The sequence below is a fragment of the Babjeviella inositovora genome (assembly GCF_001661335.1).
Source record: "Babjeviella inositovora NRRL Y-12698 unplaced genomic scaffold BABINscaffold_14, whole genome shotgun sequence".
Classification (NCBI taxonomy): domain Eukaryota; kingdom Fungi; phylum Ascomycota; class Pichiomycetes; order Serinales; genus Babjeviella; species Babjeviella inositovora.
The window spans coordinates 408,107-435,244 of NW_017566851.1; the positions used below are offsets into that span (position 1 = coordinate 408,107).

The 27,138-nt window shown below is 44.4% G+C and overlaps 6 protein-coding genes and 6 non-coding genes across 12 annotated transcripts; 8 read left to right on the top strand and 4 right to left on the bottom strand.

The window, feature by feature from the left end:
• Positions 1 to 491: 491 nt before the first annotated feature.
• On the bottom strand, positions 492 to 1,516 carry BABINDRAFT_169042 (uncharacterized protein; the record flags this gene model as incomplete). The annotated part of the gene is made up of 2 exons (XM_019130627.1): positions 492 to 1,308; positions 1,353 to 1,516. The coding sequence occupies 2 exons, from the start codon at positions 1,514 to 1,516 to the stop codon at positions 492 to 494; spliced, it is 981 nt and encodes a 326-aa protein (XP_018983067.1).
• A 3,779-nt stretch (positions 1,517 to 5,295) lies between these two features.
• Positions 5,296 to 6,115, top strand: EFB1 (translation elongation factor 1 subunit beta; the record flags this gene model as incomplete). Its single annotated transcript, XM_019127260.1, has 2 exons — positions 5,296 to 5,375; positions 5,566 to 6,115. The coding sequence occupies 2 exons, from the start codon at positions 5,296 to 5,298 to the stop codon at positions 6,113 to 6,115; spliced, it is 630 nt and encodes a 209-aa protein (XP_018983068.1).
• An 849-nt stretch (positions 6,116 to 6,964) lies between these two features.
• Positions 6,965 to 8,071, top strand: BABINDRAFT_28805 (peroxisome biogenesis protein; the record flags this gene model as incomplete). The annotated part of the gene is made up of 1 exon (XM_019131432.1): positions 6,965 to 8,071. A coding segment is annotated over one exon (1,107 nt), but the record flags the coding sequence as incomplete, so codon positions are not given.
• A 1,559-nt stretch (positions 8,072 to 9,630) lies between these two features.
• Positions 9,631 to 9,701, bottom strand: BABINDRAFT_t334. Its single transcript has one exon. It is a non-coding gene; the product is annotated as a tRNA-Gly (tRNA).
• Positions 9,702 to 10,238: 537 nt separating this feature from the next.
• Positions 10,239 to 11,288, top strand: BABINDRAFT_41061 (uncharacterized protein; the record flags this gene model as incomplete). Its single annotated transcript, XM_019132005.1, has 1 exon — positions 10,239 to 11,288. A coding segment is annotated over one exon (1,050 nt), but the record flags the coding sequence as incomplete, so codon positions are not given.
• A 216-nt stretch (positions 11,289 to 11,504) lies between these two features.
• BABINDRAFT_15424 (Zn(II)2Cys6 transcription factor) lies at positions 11,505 to 18,081 on the bottom strand (the record flags this gene model as incomplete). The annotated part of the gene is made up of 3 exons (XM_019127262.1): positions 11,505 to 12,977; positions 13,356 to 13,512; positions 17,978 to 18,081. 3 exons carry the CDS (start codon positions 18,079 to 18,081, stop codon positions 11,505 to 11,507), a joined length of 1,734 nt encoding a protein of 577 aa, XP_018983071.1.
• On the bottom strand, positions 13,921 to 13,993 carry BABINDRAFT_t333. The gene has a single exon. It is a non-coding gene; the product is annotated as a tRNA-Thr (tRNA).
• BABINDRAFT_t329 lies at positions 14,413 to 14,484 on the top strand. The gene has a single exon. It is a non-coding gene; the product is annotated as a tRNA-Asp (tRNA).
• BABINDRAFT_t330 lies at positions 15,678 to 15,748 on the top strand. Its single transcript has one exon. It is a non-coding gene; the product is annotated as a tRNA-Gly (tRNA).
• BABINDRAFT_t331 lies at positions 16,765 to 16,836 on the top strand. The gene has a single exon. It is a non-coding gene; the product is annotated as a tRNA-Gln (tRNA).
• Positions 17,700 to 17,772, top strand: BABINDRAFT_t332. Its single transcript has one exon. It is a non-coding gene; the product is annotated as a tRNA-Ala (tRNA).
• Positions 18,082 to 26,570: 8,489 nt separating the features above from the next.
• On the top strand, positions 26,571 to 27,001 carry BABINDRAFT_163447 (uncharacterized protein). Its single transcript, XM_019129916.1, has one exon. It carries the CDS (start codon positions 26,716 to 26,718, stop codon positions 26,908 to 26,910), a length of 195 nt encoding a protein of 64 aa, XP_018983072.1. The 5' UTR covers positions 26,571 to 26,715; the 3' UTR covers positions 26,911 to 27,001.
• Positions 27,002 to 27,138: the final 137 nt, after the last annotated feature.

The following is a 27,138-nucleotide window of genomic DNA, read 5'->3' on the forward strand; positions in this document are numbered from 1 at the left end:
ATCAATTAGGTAACATCTCATGAGCGAGCACCGGTAAAAGCTACTGGGAAAGGGGTACTTGGCTGGTTTGAAGTGACACTTTCTCATTCCCCTCGCAAGGGTTATATTTCCGGCTCCTTTACTAGAACTATCAAGTGACGAATCTTTCATTCACTGGACTACGATACCTCATCCTGTGCTAGAATACCCCTGAAGCTATGATAGCTTTATGTTCCTTAAACAGCATATTCCACGCAAGAATCATAGTGACAGCCACTCTTTTAGTCCTCCATTCAACACTGGCGTTCTACAAAATAGGTCAAATATAGCCTTTTTTTTCGCCTAACCCATTACAAGCTATTCAACCCTGAAATATCACTCTTCGACGCCGGAAGATGGGTATCCGCATATACTTCAGGCTTAACATAATTAAAGCTCTCTAAAAAATGATGTATGAAATGCAACCTATTACCTTAAATGCTAGAACTACTAGCATAAAATCCTTCTGTCTCCTATGCCTCTATCTCCCCTAGTTCCGGGACCTGGTCCGCCAACTTCTCACTTTCCTTCACCCACTGCCAGGCCTCAAACCGCCAGTTCAAGTACTTGTGCTGGTGGATGCCCAATTCCGGGTCAAGAAGCCCACCGCGTCCCAGACTCGGCTTTAGAAAGAACAATTGGCCAATTCGCGAATGTACAAGGGCCATACAACACATCACGCATGGCTCATGGGTAGTGTAGAACTGTAAGTCCAAACACAAGTAGTTCTTCTCCCGTTCTTCGGAGCCTTCGTTTCGAGTGGTTTTCTCCACAGAAGCCACATTTTGGATGCACCTCATGATTGAATGGTCTAGCGGGTTTACAGAACGGCATCGTTCGTCTAGTGACCACGTCAAAACCTTGTTGGTCTTGGGATCGGTAACCATGGTGGCCACGGAAACGTGCCCCGGGGTAACATTCTCCAAAAGTTTCACTAGCTTTCTCAAGTTTTCAGTTTCCCGGGCGGTGTGTAGTCTGACAGAAGCAAGGTATTGATTGTTTGGGTTTCCTTTCCACACTAGCGGCCAATACCTTTCGGACCACTCGAGCATGATCTCGCGCGTGGATGGTGGATGAAGGGGAACCTTCACGAGCTGGAAGCACGACACGTTATCTCCTGATTTTTTGAAAACCCTAGCTACAATCTCAGATGGGTCTGAAAAGAGTTGGCTACCGCATATCACCACCTGCAAGATCTGGTCGTGAGTGGTCGGATGGGTCGTCTTCTGGACGCGTTTCAAGTGGTGGAGATCCACATCTTCGCTCACGTTAATGTTCTCCTTGATATCTCTGGTTGGTTAGTTTTGAAAGGCCTGCAGGGGAGCTATACATACGAAAGAACGGTCTTGGAGTCTCGCGGGTTCACGAGACACGACCAGACATCCGTGAGCTCTAGCACGCTGTCAGACGTGTTGTTGGACCCTTTGATCTGCTTAAAAGTGCCGTCTATCGTGCACTCATCTTCATCAATCTTGTGCGGAGATTTGTATTTGGCCATTATTTGAGGGAAGGGACTAGGGCTGGGTAAAAAAAGCAGCCGTTGTGGGAGAGAAAGCTCGCTAAATTTTTCAGCGGAGTTCAGGTTGGGCCATGCGGCGCGAGCCGCATCAGGTTGACCCCATCTGTACTACAAGGCTTTATAGTGCAAAAACAATTTCGATGACCGTTAAAGTGGGTGAGATTCGGTTTCTATTGGGTAAAATTTTGCCTGCTTTTCCCATTCTTTTTTTTTTAATTAATCACAGATTGGTCAGTTGCATTCCGCGATGGAAGTTAACTGGATGGCTAAAGAAGTCTACTACTGCCGCAGCCAAAATTGAGAACCGCGAGGAATGCGGCGCATATGGTTAACACGCGTCAAGGTTGAATCTTTTTGCGGCCCTGTCCGTATCTATTCCTAACCAGATCCACCTTCCATACGAATGTCTAAGAATGCTATCTTTGTTTGCCTTTCTCCTGAAGGTGGCTCCCGAGGCGCAACTTGTCAGCGATTCAGACCTCTACCGCGACCCGGTCGACTACGTCACCTTTCTCCACACCACTCAGGTGGTACAAAACCACCAGCTCAAACACTGTTCCGTTCCTTCCCACGTCTATTCAGCCGAACAGGAGTACTCCCAGTTCATTGATGGAATGGTTTCCGTGATGGCTAAGCAGCTGCTGGCGAACGTGCTTGTGATGTCCTACAAGGAGACAGAGTGGTTCGAAAACGTGTATACGAGCTTTGCCGTCACGTTTCTCAAATCTGCGAACTGGAATAGGGTTTTCTGCAGAGTGGGGGTAAGGGTATTTGTAGAGCTTCTCTTGGACTATGATTGCTACGTCAAACGGAACGCGATTCATGTTTTATTGTTTGGCCATGTGACGAACCTCCCCCGGTACTCTGAGAGCAAGTTCTCGCCGGCGGTTGGGGGTAAAAGCGCGATGCTCTTCAAAGAAGCCAGTCAAGTTACAAAACTAAACCCAGTTCCTCGAACGGCTAACCTTTTGTTGCAAGAGATGTTTCCGACAGCGAGACTCAAGCCCCACTGTCCCAGAAAACTCAAAAGCCTACGGAAGGTATTGATAAGAGTTGTCAGAGCCCACGCCAAGTGCAATTATATTCATCACATCAACCGGTTTTGTCCCTTGGTCGAAATTGATACCGAAAAGAACAACTTCCAGTATGCCACGTCCCGGAAGCAGGTGGTTGCGTTTATTGTCTTCGTGGTTGACCATTTGTTTCCGTTGGAGGCTTGGGGGTCCAAAGGAAACAAGGCGGAGGTATTCTCCAAGCTTGCCTTCTTTATAAACAGTGGCCGCTACTTCCCGTTCACGTCCGGTTTCTTCACTGAAAGAGTCAAGATCAAGGAAATTGAGTGGTTGGGGAAGCGTGTCGAGAAGATGAACAAGCAAGACTTTGAAAAACGGGTGGGGCTCTTTCAGGGGTTTGTTTCCTGGCTATTTCGATCATTCGTTACCAAGCTTTCTGCCTCGTTTTTCCACATCACCGACGGGTCCCAGACTCCAACGTTGTACTACTACCGGCATCAGACATGGCTCAAACTCACCCGTCCGTTCATGAAGAGCTATATTTCCCGGTTTCTTGAACGGATCACAGATTGTCTGAACCACTTTGCGGCGCTCGACCAGACGGAGTATCTCCATGGGAAGTTGAAATTGCTTCCGAAGAAACACGACTTCCGGGTGGTTTGTTCGCCTTTCAAAGGAACGGACAACCGACAGCGACAGGTGTACAAGAACTACTTGTTCGACTACATCAAGCCAGTTCGAGAGATCCTCAACCAAAAGCGGTACGAGCAAAAGGTCCTCCGCCCGCGATGCTCCTCCGTGAAAGACCTTATCGCTGGGATTAAGGAATACAAGCAGACGGCTCAGGGCAAAGAGCATTACTTTCTCAAGTTTGACATCAAGCAGTGCTACGATACTCTCCCAAAAAGCAACACCCTCAAGCTCATCAGATCGTTCTTGGTAAACAACGAGACGTACTTCCAGCGCAAGGTCTTCCGGTCGGTCCCTAATGGAGCGGTTAACGGGCCGAAATCCAAAGTTGTCGCCACTACATTAATCTCCGACTCCTCTCATCTCCGGGAAATTAACTTGCTTGAAAGGGGGGCTACCAAAAAGGGGGAAACTACAGAAATGTCTGGGTTACAAGAGGCTGACTTGAAAAGATCGGAAGATCCACCCGTAGGCACCTTTTTTGTCGATGGGCACATCACCAGAAAACTTCACCACGACGACATTATGCAGATCTTTAATGCACATCTAGACAACTCCGCGGTCGTTTACAACAACAAGTGTTACAAGCGAAAACGGGGGGTGTTCCAGGGGCTACATCTCTCGGCTGTGCTGTGTGAGATCTTCTACGACCATGTGGTTAACCGCTTGTTTGGCTTTTTGGGCCCGGATCCGGAGACACTCGTGCTAAGGCTCGTGGATGACTTTTTGGTAGTGTCGACCAAACGCGCAATAACAGAGAAGGTCTATAACGCCATTCATGAGGGCCAATTTGAGGAGTTTCCGGGTATCTCGGTTAACCGGGTGAAGACCACCAAGAATTTTGCGAACGGGGAGTCAGTAGGGGTGCTGGAGTTGGAGTTCTGCGGGTTAACCATCAACACTGAGACCCTAGACGTTGTACGGAATCACGGTAATGAGTCCTCCTATAATTCTTGCTCGGAATCGTTCAAGCAGTTGTACGCCACATTGTTCAAGTCCTTCCAGGCCAAGTTGATCGATACGCTCTTGGACTCTAAGTTAAATAGTGTGGAGGTGGTTTTGCAGAACATTGAGCTTACTGGGCGCAACATCACTCTAAGCATGGCGTTCGCCACAACGAGGCTTGCTCGCCAGGATTTCTGCGAAGGTGGATTTGAGGAGTTTGTGTATACTCTCATTCAGTATACAGTGGAACAAGTTAGAACGGCAAACCGCCATGATCCCAAATTTGTGACCCTCCCGTTTTGCCATGCGGTGGAGGACATTCTCCGAGAGTGTTTCTCTCGGTTCCGGGAAAAGTTGAGGTAATCCTGAAGCTTCGAAATTCACTTCTTTATAGGCCTTATTCCGCTAACTGAATACGGTTTAATCATCTGAGAGTACTATTGTGGTGATGGTGGTCTAACCGGGACCTGCAAGATGCATGGCAAATATGCACGACGTACCTACATATATCATCCCACGTTCTAATATTGAAACATTCACCATATCTATCCTGGAATATACATAAATTTTACTCATATCCAATATATTAAAGTGACACGTACTAAAGGGTATGCAGATAGATATCAATACTACATATATGATAATTGTACAATGCCATGGTGTACATATGCGCAAAGGTGAATATTAAGTATATTAATACCAACGAATGCACCTATACAACATATAGACAAGACGGCACGTACAGTATTTGAATATATTCACCTCCACTTTAATACCTTCAATGGATACGATACACACATAGGCCTCTTAATTGAGCCCTAGAGTTAGCTAACACACCCAAGCTTTGTTCATTGCTCAACGTGTCAACTGCTGCTCATGACACGTGCCCGAACCAGACCATCTCACAGTCTCCCACCGAATCTGCATACAGACTCTAGAAGCTTCTTCCGTCCGGGTAACGCATACCCACGTTTACGCGCTGCCCCCAGCGGACAGTTGCTGGAGAAAAAATTTCAGCTGGTGCCAGCGCTCAACCTCTGATCTTAAAAAACGGACGCACCCATTTTTTCACTGTCTATCTAACTTCTGCTTAGCATCTCAATTTTTACAATGTCTTTCTCTGATTTCTCTAAGGTCGAATCCATCAAGGCTGCCAACGACTTCTTGGCCGAAAAGTCTTACATCGAAGGGTATGTTTCGCTGACAATTGGCGTTTCCAGTGCGAATCCTCTGATGAGCAAACTTGGTCCGTGTTTTAGAGGAGACTTAAGACCCTCCAGATGACTGACGAAACAAGGGAGATTAAGACCTCCACCTCTGAGATTCACACGCATTGGTGACGAAAACGACCACCTTTTGGTTTCATACTAACAATCGCAGTACTTCCGCTACCCAGGCTGACGTTGCCGTCTACAAGTCTTTCCAGAAGGAATTCCCAAACTTTGCCAGATGGTTCAACCACATCGCCTCTTTCACTGAAGAGTTCGCTGACTTGCCAGCCGGTACCGTTCCAGCTGCCGCTGCCTCTGTCGAAGAAGACGACGATGACGTCGACTTGTTCGGCTCTTCTGACGAAGAAGTCGACGAGGCCGCTGAAAAGCTCAAGCAGCAGAGATTGGCCGAGTACGCCGCCAAGAAGGCCAACAAGGGTGCCAAGCCAGCCGCCAAGTCCATTGTCACCATGGACGTCAAGCCATGGGACGATGAAACCAACTTGGAAGAGTTGTTGGCCAACGTCAAGGCCATCGCCATGGATGGTTTGGTCTGGGGTGGTTCCCAGTGGATCCCAGTCGGTTTCGGTATCAAGAAGTTGCAGATCAACTTGGTTGTCGAAGATGATAAGGTCTCTTTGGATGACTTGCAGGCTTTGATCGAGGAAGACGAAGACCACGTCCAGTCTACCGACATTGCTGCCATGCAAAAGTTGTAAGCTGTTTACTAGATTTATCGACCTAAACATGTTTTCTAATCTGGAACCAGCGTCCAGAGCCAATCTCAGTGTCTAATCTCAAGAATAGATTATTGTATCATATTAGAAGTGGTGCAGGATCGTGTAGGCGGGAGTCTAAAGGGAAATAGTAAGAGGTTTATGGTTATTCTAACCTCAGGGTTAATACCGAGACTTTTGGGGATTATCGACCGACGTATGCCTCAAGCTTTAGATCTCAGGTAAAACAGGGCATGTATCTTCTCTACTCGTGCAGGTAACAGTTTACATTTATTCCCGGGAACAATCTCACCACATTATAAATTGACCTAACTATGTCGATTTCAGAGCATGTATATATTTCTCTCCCAAAAGAAACATCAATAAATACTCTAGGTACAATCCAGGTAACAAAAATCATCCCTCCAGAAACCTCCACCCTGGTCGTGTGCCGCCTTGTTTTCTGTTGCTATTCCAGACTGGCGCCAAATTAAGCGCCGAGGCAAACTGACACTCACCCAAACTCCTCCTCAAAAAATTCCCACCCTTGCAAGCTACGATTGGAGTGTTAAATTTCTAACACAAACAAGGTAAATACATCTGCTTTGTTTGGATTGAATTGGTCAGCTTTGCACAAAGTTCTGATAACGTCGTCGCCAAACTCCCCCTCCCCCTCCCTCAACTCTTATCATGTCTGAGTCCACTGACCTCGACCATGCGGACATCCCGTCGGTTAATAATATCGCCCAGGAAGTGGCAGAAACCATTGATACAACGCCCCTCCGAGCCACGTTCAGCGGAAAGACATCCTGCCCGTCGCCGTTTTCTCAGAGCGACCTCCCGCCAACTGATAGCTCGCCACTCCTTGCCTCAACCCCTCCCACGGTCTCCCGAGCCCTCATAAAGGCATACCCATACCTCCTCTTTGCGAACCGGCTCCTTCTGGTGGTTACATGGACCAATGAGGATATCTGGCTCTCGATCCTCATGGTGCTTGCGTACAACGCGCTCGTGGTCTACTACGAGCCACTCGTGACATACGTCGGCCACCTTCTCCTTGTGGGAATCGTTGCTTTGTACACGGTGGCGTACCGCCAGGTAACACTCCAGGCACAACAGAGACCGACGCTCGACGACGTGATCTTCGTGCTCAACACCGTCACCGTCAGAGCCGACATGCTCCTCTCGCCCATCACGTCGCTCTCGCTCACGCTGGAGGACTTGAAGCGCTTACTCTTCACCACCATCTTTCTCACGCCCATGTACATTGTATTGACCTTCTTCTTTGTCAACCCGCAGATGCTCTTGCTCCTCTCGGGCAACTTCGTGCTCACCTATCACTCACACTTCAGTCGTGTGGGCCGTAAGATTGCGTGGAAGTCGCGTACCGTGCGCGTGTTGTGTTTCTACCTCACGGGCTTGAACTTCAACGCCCACAACCCACACCACCGTGCGTCGCAGTTGTTTGCCTCGGCCGTGGCGAAGGTGACCAAGAGCGAGAGCACAGGAGCCAAGCCCGTGCGCTTTACTTACGTATTGTATGAGAATCAGCGCCGCTGGTTGGGTATCGGCTGGACCTCCAACCTCTTGAGCTACGAACGCACCGCCTGGACCGACGAATTCTTGAACGAGTCTGTCGCCACTGACGAGTTCCAGCTCCCGGAGACGAACGCCTCCGCCAGGGCTCCGGACACCATGTACTGGCGCTGGGTCGACAAGACTTGGCGCTTGGACCTCACCAACGACGGCGGACTCCAGTTGCCGCGCAGCCGGTCTAAAACTACCCCGGACCCCGGCCCCGATGAAGGCTGGATCTTCTCAGATAACACCTGGAAGAAGCCCGGCACCGAAGACTCGTTTGGAAAGTACACTCGGCGGAGACGGTGGATCAGAACGGCTGAGTTGGTCCCGATTGGTGGTAGTGCCACCACAGTTGTGACTGGCGCCGCCGACACTTCGCACAACATGAGCTCCCCGGAAACCCAGAAGGTGTCTGTCGTGGGCGAGCTCAACACCGAGGTGAAGAAGAAGAAGAAGACGTTGCGGTTTGACTTTGAGGAGCCCAAGCCGTCGATCTTGGAGTCGGTCAAGATTTTGGAAGAGCAGCTGGCGCGTGAGGAGCAGTTGATTGCCAGTGGCGTGACATCGTCAGCCCAACGGCGCGCGAGCAGTGGTAGTGTGCGGAGTGTGTCCTTTGGGGAGGATTCGGTCCCGAAGGATGAGACGGTGGATGAGAATCTGAAGGATAAGTAGGTCAAAAGCGTCAGGTTTCCAATGGAAAATTGAAGAGGGAGGTTGAAACAATGAGTACTTCATGGTAAATGCAGCCTGTGAATTTTCTCGCTGAAGCGATAGCCTCGGATGAGAGCTTTTATGCCACTCATCGGCTTGAGAGAGATTTACTTGACTGTGCTTTCCCTGACAGCCTTTACTTCTATTTGTACCCGTGGCATGCTATGTTGTTTGACTCTTTTAGTTTTACTCTCACTCTGAACATCTGGATATGGCCAATCCCGCTCACCCAGCGGGCGACGATTTTCCTTGATACAAGCTTACGCGTATGAAATCCAACAGTACCATTTTTCATTCTAAAGTTATATGCCAATAAAGATGGCGACTGAAGATTAAAATGTGATCCTACCCCCAACCTGTTGTTTTATGGAGTTTATTGTTTATCTAGCGTTTCTGTTTTTTTCGCACTAACGACTAATGTTCCGTTCGTTGCTGTCTTGTAAAGTGTATATGCATGCTATACCTACTATCTCTTGCAAAAGGGGTTTGTCCAGGTTCTATGAATCATTATAGGATCTCCGAGGATTAGCAAAGATCAATCGGCGTTGCGCTTTCGTTTATCTTTCCAGAGAGCACCCATAGAAGCTCTTTAAAGGTTAAGGAAAGTGCAACGTCACAGGAACCCTGAAAACAAGTCTATCCAGGCACTGCAAGACACCAGTGCTTGGACTACACGTCGGGGTATATTCATTGACAAAGTATGGAAGGAGTCAATGGTCGAGACCAGGACTCTCCCTCTGACATGGGACAACCTATTCCTGCTATGTTAAATTTTTATAGTTTAGCCGAATATATCTTCCACGAACTGCCTTATCAAGGGGTGGAATAGAGATTGAAACGAGATTATGGTAGGCTAAGTTGCTCTTATAACTATCTTGATTGCTCTCATGACCATACATGAGCTAAAATTCAAGAATGTCACTCCTCTATTTCACTCTCCCATGGAATTGAAAATTTTCCCGGCTTTGTAAGGTCAATCTACTAGTAACGGAACTATCTTGGAGATCTTTTTTTTTGGTTCCCGCTATTTTCCGGGTGCTATAACTAATGGCTTATCTTATTTAGATTCGTGGATAATGTTAATGTAAATTATGTCAATGGATTTACTTTAGCGTTGATCTTGATACAACTTCTCAACCACCCAACTTTAGCTTTCAGTCTTAGCTCTCTACCGTAACTCTCTTCAGCTTATCAAAACACTGAGCTCTTACACGGCAAAAAGTAATTGCGCCAGCCCGGAATCGAACCGGGGGCCCAACGATGGCAACGTTGGATTTTACCACTAAACCACTGGCGCTTGTAATTGAAGGTGAGAATTATTGTTTGAGTTCTTCCTGGGCATAGATCCATGGCTCGGATTAACGCACCGAAATAAGATACGCTATACATTGTGCTAAACAAAAACGAAGCAACCATAATTTACGCCCGTAGATCTTGGAGTTCAACCCTATAAAATGATTTATAACCAGGTATAAGTACCCATTGATTCTCCAATTGCCCTATCTAGAACACTTGCGTAACCTCTTTCTGTTCCAGATAGCGAAATACATCAATCCATGCACATGTCTTAGAAAAGGGCATGTAGCTTGGTACAGAGGGCCAACTAAACTGATACAAATTAAATTTAATAAATTGATATATCTTATGACCCATAATAATAAAACCTCCAAAGCCGCCACCGTTTACACATTACATCTTTCTACTTTTGCCAGTCCAGCACGGCAACCATGCCTCAATCTGCATTGTCGTGCACGCACCAGCAAAACTGCGAACGCGTGAAATAAATAAACGAATATCCAAGCAAGCGCTCGTACCCTTAGCTTGTGCCCAACCATCAATGTCCACACACACGCTCTACCCGCAGGCGGCAACGACACAGCTCCCGTCACGCGTCAAAAACGACACGACCGCGCTCTACCTCACGGCAGCGCCGCCGCGTGCGACGAAGCGTGCAACCGCTCAAGTTAACTACGCGGAGCTTGACAACGACACGGACTTCCTCCTCGACGAAGAGAAGGCTGCGCACAGCCAGGCCCCGTCCGTGGCGGCTCCTGTGACGCAGGTGGTACCCGCGCGCGTTACGCCACACCAATACCACACGCCCGCGCAGCTCGAGACCCAGGCGAGCGCGCCGGAGGTGATGGTGCCAATCCGGCTCAACCTCGAGCATGCGAGTAACAACAACTCGCGTCTCGTGGACTTTTTCATGTGGAACCTCCATGAGTCGCTCTGCACGCCGGAACACTTTGCGCAGCTCACATGCCACGACCTCGATCTCCCCGGGGTGATGCAAGGTGAGATGGCGCGGTCGATTCGCGTGCAGCTTGAGGAGCACGCGACAATCGCACGCGCGCCGCTCACGGGTGAAGTACACGCAGTGGTGCATCTCCAGGTGAGTCTCGGGTCGCAACTCCTCGCAGATCGTCTCGAGTGGGACCTAAGCGACACGACATACACGCCAGAACGGTTCGCGGGCACGGTGGTAGCGGACATGGGGCTCGCGCTCGAGTTCAAGCCCGCAATCGCACACGCGATGCACGAGACGCTCCTCCGGCTCAAGCGCGACGTAATCGAGGGCACGTTCGCATACGAGGTGCGCAACTTTGCGTACAGCGGCGTGCCGCGCGAGACCACCGCGACACAAGTGCTGGTGCAAGCCGGGTTGCGCATCGACTTGGACCGCATGAACGGCAGCTGGGCACCGGTCGTTGAGACGTTGACCCAATGGGAGATTGAGAAGCGTGAAATTGAGCGCGAGAGGAACTTGAGACGGTTGAAGCGCGAGACGATGCGGGTGGTGCCCGTGGAGGATAAGCGGCGCGGGGGGTATAAGCGGAGATACGACGAGTTAGAAGGAACGATGCGGCCAGTCACGGGGTGGTAAGCTCGCAGGTTGTGATGCAGCCTCCTCACGCAAAGGCACGCGTTTCTACTGACTGTCGGATCCGCATCTCACGCTCCCCGAGGTGGAGCTCAAGGCGGCCAGGCCAGAAAAATAGTATGGCATGTATGTACTTAACTAGAATTTTTTACAGTAAATAGTTGTAAAGGCTTTCTAGGGGGAGCAGACATCTACTCCCCGATATATATCGAATAGTCCTTATACCGGTAGAAAGTCGATCCCTGATTTGAGCCACTCGCGACCACTGAGCATCTCCAGTGATCGCTTGCCCGTGCGCCAGCAGTCCTCCACAAGCCGGAGGATCGTGCTGATGGTGCCCATCTGGACGTTGCGGTGCAAGTTCGTGATACACCGCCGCATAGTCTCGCGTGTGTAGTCGGTGGAAGCGTGGCAGCCCATCTCAAAGAGCGGCCAGACCATCTGGGTTACCAACGGCGAACGCTCACCTATAGCGTCGTAGGCCGAGATAAATTCGAGGAGGTTAGCATGGATGGTGTCAGAGTACCCCTCGGGCTTGACAGTCTCGAGTAATGCGTTGTACGTGCTTAATGACCAGCACTGGGCACACTTGAGGCGGATGACGTAGTCTTCCAGAAGGGGGATGTATTCGCGGTAAGCAATGAGGTGGGCTTTGACCAGCTGGAAGGCGCCAAGAATTTCCTCGCGCGTGAGGTTGTTGTACTTCATGTTGCGTTTGAGCCGGCAGAGGTCCGCTATGCACTGAAATATTTCTCCAGGACACCCCATCATCCGGGAGGTCGAGATCGCCGCGTGCTTGTCTCCGTACCACGTGGGATTGCAGTAAGGAAGGCGACAATCTGGGGAAACCACTGCGGTGATGGTGTCGAACCAAGATAGCACGCAGATCAATGACTGGGATTGGTCAATCTTGGCCAACACCTGCTGAAACGTGTGGTCCTCAGAAATCCGTGCAAATAGCTTGAGGAAGATGCGAGAGAGGGATGACCGCCCGTTCTCCAATACCGCAAACAAGATGTGCACGTAGATCAACAAGAGGATGACAAAGAAGGATGATTGTTTCTTCTGCGTCTCCTCCTTGAGGTCACCCACGATCTGGTCAACATTAAAGGCAGAGCCCTTCCGGGGATCATCCATCTGATCAGCATTAAAGGCAGAACCCCTCCTGGAATCCTTCTTCACCGTGTCCCTTCGCACGTACTTGCTCAAGTACTCCATCGTGTTGTGCATGTGGTGCATCCCTTTCTTGTAGAAGTCGCGACCTCCTTTGCTCTCGTACAAGTGCATGCACGAGAGTGAGATGAAGCACGAGCGCGCTATCTCGAGGTCACAGTATTTGAGCGCGAGCTCCGGCCAGGGCGAGTTCGGGTGAGCATCGAGCAACGGGAGAAGCTTCTTGAAGAAGTGTCGCAACATCATGTTTTCCTCGTGAAGCGTGGTATCGGCCAGTGGGCTGAAGAGGTTGGTGTGGTCGATGTAGGTCATGATCTCACGGTTGTCAGCATTCATATTAAGGCGGTTACCCCCGGCACTGGAGTCACCGTTAATCAAGTCGCGGATGTTTGGCGTGTTAAAAGATGGCGATGCAAACTCCGGGTCGAGGCTAAATGCTGGAACGTCAAACGGGCTGTCGAAGTTTCTCATCAACGGCGAGAGAAAGTTGTCGAGACTGTCGTATAACGCAGTCTCGAACTGGTATGGATCAGTGATGTCGTAGTTGAAGGGGAGTCCTTCTAGCATTGTCAGTCCCAGAACCCCCAGGTCTGGCAATGGTCCCGGCACCGGTCGCTCTACCATTGTCCCCTCTGGCATTCCTGGTAGCATCAATGGCTCTGGCATCGTTGTTGGTTTTTCGGGCACCATTGGTTTTTCTAGCAACATTTGTTGTCCTGATAACCTTGTCTGTCCTGCTACCATTTCCATTCCCGTTACGATCGCCATCCCAGGCCCTACCTGCCCTCCTGTTGCCCCCATCTGCCTTCCTATTGCTCCCACCTGCGCTGGTATGACCATATTCAGCTCAGATCGATGTTCAGCCTCTTGGGAATGCATTTTTCGCTCCGGCCGTACCCTCACGATCCCACCGTTTCGCACCCCAAAATTGTGCATTGTTTTGCTGCGCGAGGCATCCGCGTCGAAAATGAGCTTAATGCCGTAGCCACCACATGTGCGGCCGCTAGAAGTACAATTTTCACAAGACGGCTTCGCCTCGTCGCACTTCCGTCGCCTGGAGTGTTAGTAGGAAGCTGAGAAGAACCAAGCCTAACCAGGGTCTCGCCTAAATGATGCATACCTGGCTTTACACGTCCAGCAGCCCGTGCGGACACGTGTAACCTTTCCCATTGGAGCTTGAGACAGTTTAATAAGTAGAACTGAGGGTTATGGTGAGCTGATGATAAGGGTATTAGTGAAGGGTAGACTCTGAGCTCGTATGGAGTTTTGGTATCAAGCTGCAAGTTGCAGGCTGGATGCTTATTACGGCGCCGGTATACGCACGAACGATCGAGTGAGGGGGTAAAGGCAGAACTAACAGAAGCTTCAGTCTTATAAACCGTTCTCTTGCAATCATCACTGGGCTTTGGGTTAACCATTAGAGTTTATCGTTGCGAACAGGGTCTTTGAGTAAAAAGAGAAGTGCCTCCAGCCAGATTCGAACTGACGATCTCCTCATTACTAGTGAGGTGCCTTACCAACTTGGCCATAGAGGCGAGCTTCGAGTTTCCGAGGTTTCAACGCCTGTTGGGGTATCAGTCAGGGGGCTGTAATCAGCCATTAATTCGCAAAATACTGCCAGGATAAGCCACCAAGTTGTTGAAGTCTGTCTTTATACGTTGTTAAAACTCGTCTCTGTATACATTTGGTGTTGCAGGACCGTTTGATGTTTGTTTGAAGTATTCCATAAAAGCGCCTCAAAAGAACATCAAATAATGTTTCAGAAGTGATTTCGGTATAAACAAAAGTTATCTCACTGGAAGAACCAATTATCTATAAAAGGACGTATAGTTTCCTTATTTTTATTATCCTTGGTATTATAATTAACAAATACACATATTCTAGACTTTGTGATCTTTACTGACTATGAATTCGAGCTAAGGATCAGATAGAACTCTTATACCACAACAACCAATCCGTGATAGTTTAGTGGCTAGAATCCCCGCTTGTCGCGCGGGGGACCGGGGTTCAATTCCCCGTCGCGGAGCTCTCTTTTTGAAATATTAGCCAATTAGTCTTTTATTTTTCTTTTTTGCATTGTGTGTTAATGGTAATCACGCTTGTGGGTTGAAAGACGGCTTTAACATTATAGTTTAGAATACGACTGAAACGGCGGGGCTTTTACTTTATGCAGGCTGAGTCCTTACAAACCCAACCATAGATCTCTAATAATATCATTATGCCAAGTCTGAGCGCACCAGTGCCGCCTGGGGCAGTGTTATATAAGCAGCTACAATTTGAAACTATCAAGTTCTGGTTGTGTTCTAACTGAAAAGCACGGACTATATAATACATACACCTTCGTATATGCATATATATAATAACAATAAAAGTTATCAAATGTGGAAAATAAGATTAAATAATTTGTTAATTTTTTACATGTAATAAAAGTATATACATATATATTAATTATATAACACCATTTATATTTGCAAACTAAAGCCTTTACTAAAGTCAATACAACGCCATATATCAATTAAAACACGAATAGTATGAAATATAGTACTAGTATGGCGTATCCACCACCCACCTAGAATTCAGAATTTGAAGGGAGAGAGCAGACTATAAAAAATTACAGATGAATTTAGTCGCGTACGTATTTTGATCTATCCTACTATATTCCTGGCTGAGGCTTTCACTTATTCCATAATCTTGTCGTAGAGTAAACCCGTATGATTTTTAATCTTAGAGGTTGCATAACGAATGGAGATTTCGAGTTCCATAGGCCTTCTGTGTACTGAATCTACAACCGACTTAAAAAAAAAAACTGTTTTCCATAAACGTGCTGGTTTAGTATCTGGGGATCTATAATGTCTAGAAGTGTTGGACATAGAGAGAAAGGGGAATATAGATCACATAATAAATTTTCGGCGGAGGCCTCTGCTCCCTCAGCACCTTTCTAAGAAAACTTAACCCTCATTTTCTGTACTAAATAAGGGCCATTTTCACTTCCCCTCCAGACGTCCTATCTGTGAACACCAATCTACTATCGGCATCTTACCCCTATATCACACCAAGACAGGTTATAAGTACAAGTGAAACGCAGCTAGTAATCCCTGAACTATTACTCACTTCAAAAATATCAATAAAGCCTTTAGAAGCAGCAATTTCCATAATGGTTAATATAGGGAAAACTAAACATTGCCACTAGAGTCCTAAGTTTGGGTTCACAAGAAATAAGCGCCAGTGGTTTAGTGGTAAAATCCAACGTTGCCATCGTTGGGCCCCCGGTTCGATTCCGGGCTGGCGCAATTGCTTTTTGCTTGTGCCAGCCAGCTATCTTTTATAGCGTTGGAGGGATCTGGGGCATGGTCAAGACCGATCTTTAATTTGAGGATTGGAAAAGATCCATGCAAATTGGGTTCTGGCGGAGTCTTTGCCTTGAAATAAGTTTGATATTTCCCATTGATCTTGTACCTTCCTATAAACTATTTTATGTGGACGTCGTGAGTAAATATTTCTCATCTGGGATGCCACTGGTTGAATTGAGATGTAGAGGGTTTTGTTCTGCTACAAATGTAAGCTTTGGCCCCTTTTATCAGCTGCATAGCCTATGCCTCTCTGGACTTGTCACCAGCTTACATTTTTCTTTTACTATAAAGGAGAGTAAATGCCGGTTGTAATTGTGCGGAACCCCTTGAAATAATGGTCTTATGACCATCTACTACAAGCCATGTACAAAAACGATAACCGTGGGCCGCAAAAATGGGCGAGCAGTCTGATATCTTGTGTATACACTTCTTCATCCGCAATTATCGAAGAAGGAAATGCTGACTAAAAGTTAAATGCCGCCTTAATTTTCTTTAACCCTGTTTCTTCCTGGTTTTACCATCGATTGAGGTTTCTAATGTGTTTTCCATTGAAAAGTTTTAAACCACCCTGGTCCAAGTACACTACAGTCACCCTACACAACGATCACCTAGGATACTATCCTGCTTAGAAACACCCAACAATCTTCTATGAAAACTGAGTACATCCCAGTAGGTGTCTTCACTCTAGAGTCTTGGGCCCTCATCTTGACGCACCTAGCGACTTTCCGTCAACGCGCCATAATCGCTCATAGCCAGGGGAAGGAAGAAGACTGCAAAAACCAGAGGATTCCACGGGCCATATGAATATCTCCTGGTATATTTAGATACCTAAATCAGATAACCAAAGCTAAAACAAGCCCTATATCGACCTATCAAGACTCCAATCACATGCAGCAAAGGCCTTCAATCATGTCACGGATCAACATGACATCCAATGATGGAAGTTTCACAACGGAGGTTGTATAGTGTAGTGGTTATCACTGTTGGTTCTGATCCAATAAACCCCGGTTCGAATCCGGGTACGACCTTTACCTTTTTGCTGCCTTTATCCCACCTAGACAGAGCCTTTGCGTTATCCAATTAAATCCGGCACAGCCTCTGGGCCATCAGAGTAAGCTTTGGCTCTGATAGCCCTCAACCAGTAAAACGGTTAAACATTGGCTACAGGCAGAAAAGATAAAAGTCTCTGCCTAAATAGGCCAATCTGGTAGCTATAATTAAACAAAACAAATGTCTCGGGTAACGCTTAAGAATGAAAGACTTGTGCCCTTTATTCCGCCATTAATTACCAGCACAATCAGCCTGTATCTTTTGTTTTGCAGGCAGTAGACGAGTTTAGATATCAGACTAGTCGTATATTCAACCTTGTTGAAAGGCACAGGTAATATCTCTTTCATCTCTCTGTTGTTTTTCTCTCACGGATCCCTATTTATGCTACTTCCCCGTAAGGGTCCACCGACTACTGGGCTCAGCAAGCCATCACGAGGTTTCCTTAGTTGTATGGTACGAAGGGGGTCCCCAAAAGAATAACTGGCCTTCATCAGCATAAAATATGCGTGACGCCTAATCTTAATCTAATCAGAACACGATGAAAAAGAGGATAAGTCAAAGGATACCCTTTGGACCATCTTTGCGGTACAAACTTACGGTCCAGCCTTAACTATTTGTCTCTCCGGGATTATTCACTTTTAGTCTATTCAACCGGAACATCTTAACTGAGACTTAGCTTATCACCCCGTAAATATCCCACTTACCTGGATATTTCCCCAAGTATAAGCCGCTACAGCAGCATAACACTTTTAAAGGAATATCTTCAAAGACTGAAGTTCCTATCATTCAATATATAAAACAGTAGCCTAAGTTTAAGCACCATCCCGTAAGGGTAGATTATGGGCGTGTGGCGTAGTTGGTAGCGCGTTCGCTTAGCATGTGAAAGGTCTCGGGTTCGACTCCTGACTCGTCCATTTTTTTGGATCACCTCATCCTGATTAAGTTATGTAATTGTTGTACCAGGTTAAAATACTGATACTAAAAGCTTTAGCGTAAGGGTATCTCAGACGTCTAGAGATTAAGGTTGTACCGCGTCCGAACAAACATCAACAAAAGTCATTGCCCATGTCAAGTCTAGTTTTGAAAAGAGCCCGTTTGAGGGTGCCGCATTCCTCATACAAAGAGGCAAGAAGGTACGGGATGAGCAGGGAGTTGAACTCTGGACCATTTACACCTGAGGCGAGCACCACAAAACTAGACAATTCTGCTGAATTCACACCCATGGCCAAATACTCATATAACGAGATCTCTATCCTCTGAGATAAAGTCAGTAGCCAGCGAAGGGGGATATCAACTACAGGAATATCTTCAAGCTAGGAAAACCAACGGGAATATGTGCTTATTATACTCAGATCAAAACCCTATATGATAGATTATGGTATGACGGGCAACACTTAACATACGAAAGGTTCCTTACCTCTCCCTGACCAATTATTTCCAAGATTCCAAGCAGCGGAAATGGGCCTCAAGTCCATAGCGTATAGAAATTCAGCTTAACCTCAAGGTTAAAGTATACTGGAATACACTTTCTTGAAAACAGAGATAACCACCAATACCGATACTAAGCACAAGCCCTTCGGTGACCGAAAATCTGCAATAGAGACAGACAAAGAACAGTATCCCGTTTTCTCCGTAGAACGAGACAAGAGCGAAATGGTTATTTTCGTGCCATGGAAAACAGGATATCAATTGAAACCAAGGATGCTGCGACAGAATGGCTCATGCCTATCTCTCTCCGCCTATCACATGTGAACTCAAGAAGAACATCCACAACCTTACCGCTTCCATCTGCGTCTCCTAACCACCACCGCCTAGTAAATATATCTGAAATAAAAGTAATAAAATATTAAAATTCAAAGTCCAGCCAGTACATGATCTTATAGGCCCTAGATAACCTTCTTCTGTAAGAATATTTTGGAGCTGCAACTGTAGGCCCATAAGTAAAATATATCATATTTACAGAGACTTGAGGCTCAAGCGAAGGCTGACAACGATATTTCAATTCCTACGCTTCATACACTCGATGCTGGGCATCAAACTAACCTTGTACTCTACGCAGTTGAGCCTCTATGAGGTTCGGTATTTAAATATCAATTAGGTAAACTGAAACATCCAGGCCCACTGATTCAAGTCCCAAGGTCTAGAAACCATTCGCTAGCCATCTCAGCATACTTCTCCAAAGCAGTGCTTGTCATTCTCGAAAACATTTAACCTGATAACGGGCATAACTGGTAACGGTAAATATGAGGCCACTAGTAGCCGATAAAGCCAATGTCGCGTCGGCTAAAGAAAGCTTGAAGCTTAGTAAAGGAAGCAGGAGATCAACATCCGATACCTATACAGAGAAACCAAGACAAATGAATTAAAATGTATGCTTGAACCACTGTAGTTGAATGCAGTTCAAACATAGACAGAAAATTAGAGAGAGAATAAGAAGGCTACTATGTTGTAAAGTAAGCTCTACATACACCAGTCATTTCTAACCAGGTACTTCACAAAATAGAGGACCAGCTAGGAGAGCATCCACCAAGTGAAGGGGTGGAGTAATGGAGAGAAACATGAGAAAGCGGTAATGCCAATCATTAAATATGTGGTGGGCAGACTATAATATCCTAACCGCTAAGGACTGGATCTGATGTGCTAGGCCAGATTTCCAAAGCTTAGAACCACTGGGAGAAAAAAGGTCAGATAACTGTACCTTATACACCTAAGATATAGTTATATTTCGACCATGGCATTATGAAGCAGGTTCATTTATAGTCTCACTCCAAAATCCATAGCCCGTTATACCTGGGAGAGTTTAATTCAGAAGCTAGAGTTGTATAAAGCATTCACCCCCTTATAAAAGTAGCACCAAGTTCAAACACAAGAGGTAAAGAAGTAAGCATGTAAGCAAGGAACTCCTACAATGAAACTTTCACTAAGCCATCCAAATGTGAATCACAAATAATAATATCCTACATCATCAAAGTTTTATGACACGGTCGTATCATCTTATGAGAGTCTAGGCATATTATCCATGACTTGGTGGGATCATATTTATACAAATATGTGAACTAACCTCCCGATCATTGAAACATCTGGATAGAAATTAGGGTAAGTATTTCTGCATCCATTTTGATTACTCTGGACGGCAATGGATGAGAAGTACTCTTTCTCCAACATGACTCCGAAACCTTATCTACAAGTCTTATAGGGGTCAAGGTTGTCCAGAAAATAGTATATTGGCACTAAGCTGTCTGCCTTGTATGCATAGGAGGTCCCCATTTTGGTTCATCCGTACATATAGGCTCCATTCACTTCTGGATATAACTATTTCAAGCGACAATATTGGAAGATATACAGCGTACACAAGACCTTGAGGCCACTGTTAACTACAAGCGGGATACACTGAGACAGAAGGCACAAAACTTTGGGGTACGTTGCTAAAGGTTTTCCATAGCTACTTGAAGAGAAGCGACTATATACGAAACACTTGGGCTATTCAAATATGATCATCCAAGGATGCACCCGACCAGGTGCATACGTTATTATACGAATGTCGAGTAATCAACGATCTCCGTAAAATCCTGCTGCTTATAAAAGGCACGGTGTAGAAATCCTTACTCGTCACACGAGAGCGCCCCTGACCTGGGAAACTTACTAGGTCATAGATATAGCACTATAATATGTTTAATACACGATTTACACTAAGCGTAATAATTATAGCACTTAAACAGAGTTCCAAGTATTCGGATACGGTTACTAATCGATGGATTTTGAAATTACACAGGCATTGTGCCTAGTTTAATAGCATAGCAGTGACAATAATTTAAACATACGGTGACAACTGTCAACCTCGACTCTTTTCGAAGGAGTTTGTTAATGTGCAATGGTATCAGAATGTTACATTATGAAATATTGGTTTACAGCCCGAGCAACATATAGAGAATATATTCTGTCATAGTGACGGCTTGGATACAGATATAATGAATCATTACACAGTTTATTCATGCGTTAAGAAGAAGGAATTATATAAAGAACTTGATATTAGATGCAAACCTCTGAGATAATTTCTTACCATATTATAGTAAAGCTAGAGTCACCTGGAAGTAAGATACTGGATAATAGAACTGAATGTTCAGGGAGCGATAATTAGCTATATCAACACGTAAATTTAATAAAAAATAGCATCATGAGAGTTGCCCGACGTACTCACAGGACTGAGCACTAAGGAGACAAACATATAGGGAGTAATTCAATACTCAAAATGGGGTGTGGGCTTAAATGAGTTAAAATACCTTCATTTAAGCAATCCAAGTTAATGCAGTACGCAGACTGGAACGCAAAAAATTAATATTCGTGAATACTATGGCTACTAATGATGAAATAACAGGCGAAAAAATCCCATCCTATGAATATATGCAGAAAACATTGGTCTTCAAAAAAAGTTGTATATTATATATACAATAACCACCAAACCACGGTTCCTAAGTACCTCAAAGTTGACCAATATATGGATATAATGCTGATCTACAGTGAAATATACATTTGGACCCTTAATACTTCATTTGTCCCACGTATTCGGTGAGTCGATTAACCGAGGTTCGATAAAACTCCATACTATACATGGCTCTCATCTTTATCCCCACAATACTTAGATTCCATATCTATTTAGGGACTGAATAACCTTGCTATGACATCCCCTTTAAATTAACGTATTATTAGCGAACCATGGACTCGCGTGCAACTCAGCCATAAGGAATTAGTATTTTGAAATTAGGTAGCATAGGATGAGAAACCGTGAAAAAAGGTCTTTGTTTCAAAACCTACCGCATCTCTTGGCTCAGTCGCATACTATTTATCGAATTCTTCCAAAGTCACACGCGTATTTTCGTTATAGGAAACCGAAAGTTGTCCGATTAATAAACGACAGTAGAAAAATTGTCTTTGGAATTGAACAGCTCCGTTATATCTCTTCATCCGGCTCCTGCCGTTTCCAAGTAACTGAAATGACGCGCTGAGATAGCATAATGATAAGGATCTGTATCTCTTACATCCGTAAGTTTGCTTAGGTAGACCAATGACTTACACCTCTCCTTGTAATACCCGCAAACTATGATAATACGTAACTATAAGCAGCCTACAGGAACTTCGTAGATTCTTGTCAAGGTTATACTTGTAGTCAGGAGAAATGAACCAGCCTGTTATGGGTCGACTTGGACCAGCTCTCTTCTCTTTAATAGATTCTTAGCGTGTGGTATTGTACCACACTGACTCGGAAACCTCCGAGAAAATATTCAAATATGATGCAACAGAGAGTATCTAGAAATGTAAATGGCATTACCTGAAAGTATACAAATACTTTCCATTACCAGTTCAACATTTCTGGTCCTCCAACGTGTTCATTAATGCTCACCTATCAGACCATGAATGTTTCTCATTGGTACTAATGTGATATTCCGCCAGATAGAATAGTGCCAAGTGGCTGTCGATAATTGGCATGCAAAATAGTTTCGGATGGACAATATGCAGCTGATATGAATACTATTGCAGTATCTATACCTGCATTTTTTGCATGTTGTGTTTTGGTAATCTTTATGGTATCCTAACAGCCGAGATTGGGAATAGGACGTTACATCTACACCGGGGTTCGGCCATAATTTAGTACATCTAGATAATTTATCAACATACAGTGCAAGTACAAGAGTAGAGTATAGAGATAAAATACCTTCCGTCTGAGTATCTACTCAATTTTTCGATATTTCAAACTATTAAACAGTATCTAATATTTTATTGTTTGACCCGTTTGTATCTTTCTACAAGCACAATTCCCCATTAATTACTAGACATCCCAGTACCATTTACCAGGCTATAGCGGAAGTCCTCATAGGATTTACGGTATACCAGACAAGAGTGTGTGAATAACTATAACCTGAAGTGATATGTCATTTTGGTGAAGCTTTTTACCAGGTTGTTGCATGTTATTATTATTATTCCGTCTTGATCTTGCGCTATACAACTACTGTAAGAAATAATCTACGTAGCTCTGCCAGAGGGTTTCTCCACTATGTTGATTCCGGTCTTAATACTGGGGTAAAAGTATTCAGAATGCTTGCATACATGATCCACTGGCTTGAGTATGTTATTTTATTTGACGCTCCTGTCGTAAATGCTATGTAGAGATATACGCATGGTCTATAAAGTGGTACATAGCTATAGGACGCAAGTTTTTACTAAACTAGTACGTTTATAGCCATGTTTTGCTAGAAAATTGAATGCTTGAATATTGTGTTCTTTTAGATTATATCCCATGCGCGTAATTATTTGCACAGTTTTGAATAGCTGAATGTAGACATGAAATTGAGAATCAGGATTATGACATGTTGTTCAAGGAATTAATTTCTTCGAAAGAGCTTGCAAGAGACACCTATGCTTAGTGAATATTTTATGACTATAATTAACTTGATGTTTGCCTTGTAGCATATTCTACGGGCTCGTTTTTATCTATATTTGTATTATATACTGCTACAGGCAGTGAAAGGAAGTATATCTGCGTACACTAATTGAACAAGCGCATAAAGTTATTTGTCTAAATTTTAGACCATATTGGATTATTCACTCCTTATGACGGCACACTGTTCTCATTAGTAGAAATACGGCTTGGCTAAGTGCCCCAGGGCATTTATCCTATTTTGTAAGCTTCCGACAGAGACAACATTCACTTGTCAAATATGGTATGCAAACAACCAGGAGAGTCGATAACGATACATGTATGGTAGGAAAATACTCCCTGATGAGATTGTAGTGCATTTAGATTGTTTAAGGTTGTATTGACTAATGTCTCGAGCCCACAGTTATGTATAGTATTATTTTGGCAATTTCCGATAAAGCACCATAACAATATCCGTTCTGTTATGGTTATTTGGGTAAACTATTTATAGTTTCCGTTCATTGTTGCTTAGTATGTTTAAAATGTATTTGTCCAAAGATATTTCGAGTCTTATTTTAATGCATGATAACAAAACAGATTCATAATTCGTCTGTAAAGTCATATAAAGCCGAAATGCATAAGTGTTTCACCCCGGAAGATGAAATCAACTATTTCATATCAGGAGGTCAAACTTCTTGGATACTTTCCATGTTGTTTCTGGGGGATTTTATGCACTTTCTAATATATCAAGACGTCTCCTGGCGTTGGAATACGATTTTTAATCGGAGACTCAGTCAACTATTTCTGGTTATCCTTCATTACGAATGGTGCGCTCTATTGCTGAATTATATTTTAAGAGCCTTTATCTCCCCGATTTCATCTAAGGACACTCTTTTGTCTATTAGGCTTATATTATTCTGTTTACCCTACCCATAATGTTATTAGATATAATTTGATATCCTGATTTCGCAAAACAGAGGTGCCAATATTTTGTTCAGCGTATAGGCTATGATGTAAAATTTGCTTTAGTGAAGATTTTGGTCTCATATGGGATACCGGTCCATTTATAGCTTGTATATCCGATTTGGTAGGAAAGTTGTTGGTGCCATTAGAATATTAAATTTAATAAGTGAATGCCAAAATATTTATCTGTATCCTTTATTATGTACTCAATATATGAAGGCTTTAGACTGTTGAATTTTTCAATGAATGTTATGATTTATATCATTCTCCTTGATATTCTTCTGCGGCAATACATACTGTGCTGCTTCTCATAAGCACCAACCAACTGAAGCTATTTCTAATTCCTTCATATGTGTATGAACACGGCAAGCTATTATAAGAGCCATATTTCTCTTTACGTGTGCTAGTTTCTTTTTTAGAGGTACTATTATCTACTATAGACGCTTGATTCTTAGTGGTTTACTGTATCTACAAGGTGTGCTTGGACTCAGAAATTTTATGATTCGTTTGCATGGACAACTAAATCTGAATGATAGCTATCTCTTAATAATGGCGGTTTGTGTCTTATTTTATTGATCTCTACATATACTGAACCCTGAGCTGTTAGATGCTAGTTGCACAGCGGGGCTATCGAAAGTCTGCTTTCAGATATGTTGCTAACTGTGTAACAGTCCCCTTTTAGTTCTAAATTCTGTAGGATATGGCGTCATATATTTATCGTTGTTACTGTTTAACTTCTGCGTCATTTTACATTTGAACGTGGAAGAGAGAAATTGCTGCGGGTTTGATACTTTTTGGGCTATAAGTTAGTGAATCTCTCTTATTACCTCTAATTTTTGAGGTGTGGCTGTCTTATGTGAGTACCCTATAGACTTTGGTCGGTATGTTACTGTAAGGGGTCTTTATTCTCCCCTGTTTTTTTTTCTTTATTTAAAGGATTTTCTCTCCTCTTGTAAGAGCCTGTTTTACTTGTGCTTCTTGGCTAGTGGCCGATTGTGTTTTGAGAAGAGTGGAAATACCTGCTCTTCTTCCCTAGTGGACTACGATGCTTTTTAGTCGTATGCTAGTGTTCTGCTTTATCTGTTGCATTCCAATAGCTACTAACTGTCTGTACTAGCGTCCGTTTATATCCAGCCTTCTGAGTATATTTCATAGGTTGAATCCAAGTACCTGTTTCGGACCTCCATAATGTGATGTAAAATTTATTGAAACGATGTTTACATATACCTTGCTTTCTGTAGTATCTAGCGATCATGATGCGATTTGGCTTCGTGAAGGAATCAATTCAAACGGTTTTATCGTCTGAACCTACTCACCGAAACAAAGTCTGAGGTATTTCAACTCATAGAAATTTGTGGTCAGGTAACCTGATACATGAAACATGGGGATGTGGCCGAAAAATTGGCACTAGGGGAGAATAGGAAATTAGCCTCATCAAATCTAACCTCATTAATAGCTGAAAGGTTGGTCTTAGCTTCAATATGTCGACCCCAGGAAACCTAGTGAGATGGTGCGCTGAGCCTATTTTTCCTAATCGTACCAGGTGACAATATCTCTATGTGTCAGGCTCATCACAACTTCCTTAGGCATGTGCGCCAGATTACCGAGGCTGTACGTATGGGACTTCGTCGACAAGGCCAAATATTTATAGAAATAGGTTAATCGGATAGGTTACCTAGGTACGTCTCTAGTTCTGAGCCTCTAGGTCATTAAAGGTCCCTTGGGTGAGGTATGGCCTTGTTGATTTTTCTCGACAAAAAGGTAAGCCCGACGTAGCACTCCCACCCGCAATCAGGGATAAATCACACGCTCTACCGGAGTAACCAGGCTTACTGGTGCTCAGCAAGAGGAATTTCTAAACCTATACCGAAGGGAAAGTGGCTGCAATGTGTCTGTAGTGTAGGTGTGGGAAAGACGATTTAACGTATCAATAATATATTTAAAATTGAATTTAGCATATAATCTAGAAACTCTTTCAATAAAATATACCTTACTGAAATATGCATAAATATTACAATATATATTGCTTTCTAACTATACGTTTATTTACATTATACACAACCAAAATCTTTTAAAGGAGAATGTAATTTCTTCCATCCATAAGCCAGAAGGTAGTATATTTTACCATCTACTGTCCTACTAAGCTGGGTATCGCAACATCTATCTAACAAAATGCCCTGTGGTACTCTAACTAAACTTTGATAGCTGACGGAGGTTACCCGCACCCGGAAGGAAAAACTATAGAGAGCCCTTCCTCTTGTCCTCCTTGCTCTGATATTAACATTAATAGTAGTTATACTATCTCGATTAATATTATAATATTATAGATATATAATCTACTATTGGAACCTTTCGGCTCCATTTCAGCACCATGATGGTGTTAGATCAGCCTATCATTTCAGTTAAGTTCCCCCCGACTGATTAACACCTTGCCAGAGAGAAAATTCCGTTTCGGTTCCGAAGGGCAATAGCGACGGTGTACATGGGATACCTCTGGTATATTTGCATCCCTTTTGATGAAAGTATCGTACCCAGATCATTGCAGGTACGACATCTTCTAGTTTACAACTTTGTAAGCCTGACCTATATGGGACATACGAATGCTTCTTGGGTAACAGATATGTCAAACAGTGTGCCAGGGAAAGGTTACCGCGAGTTTAGCCCTTCTGTACTTTAGCCCTGCTATTTATTAAACAGTTTTGGGTTTCGAAAACGCCTACCAGTAACGCGCATACGATGTATCAATTGGAAAGCGAAGGGTATTTTTATTGGAATATACTATTATATCTCAAATTGCAGTTTTGAAAATTTGTCAGAGTTAGAGAGTTGTTTCAGGAACCTTATGAGGTTCCAGTTGAGGCTACTAGGATTATTTGATAATGAGTATCTGAAACTAATCCTGTCG

Excerpts from the sequence above, each read along its gene's own strand:
- BABINDRAFT_163447 (XM_019129916.1), top strand. The coding sequence starts at position 26,716 with ATGGGATACCTCTGGTATATTTGCATCCCTTTTGATGAAAGTATCGTA.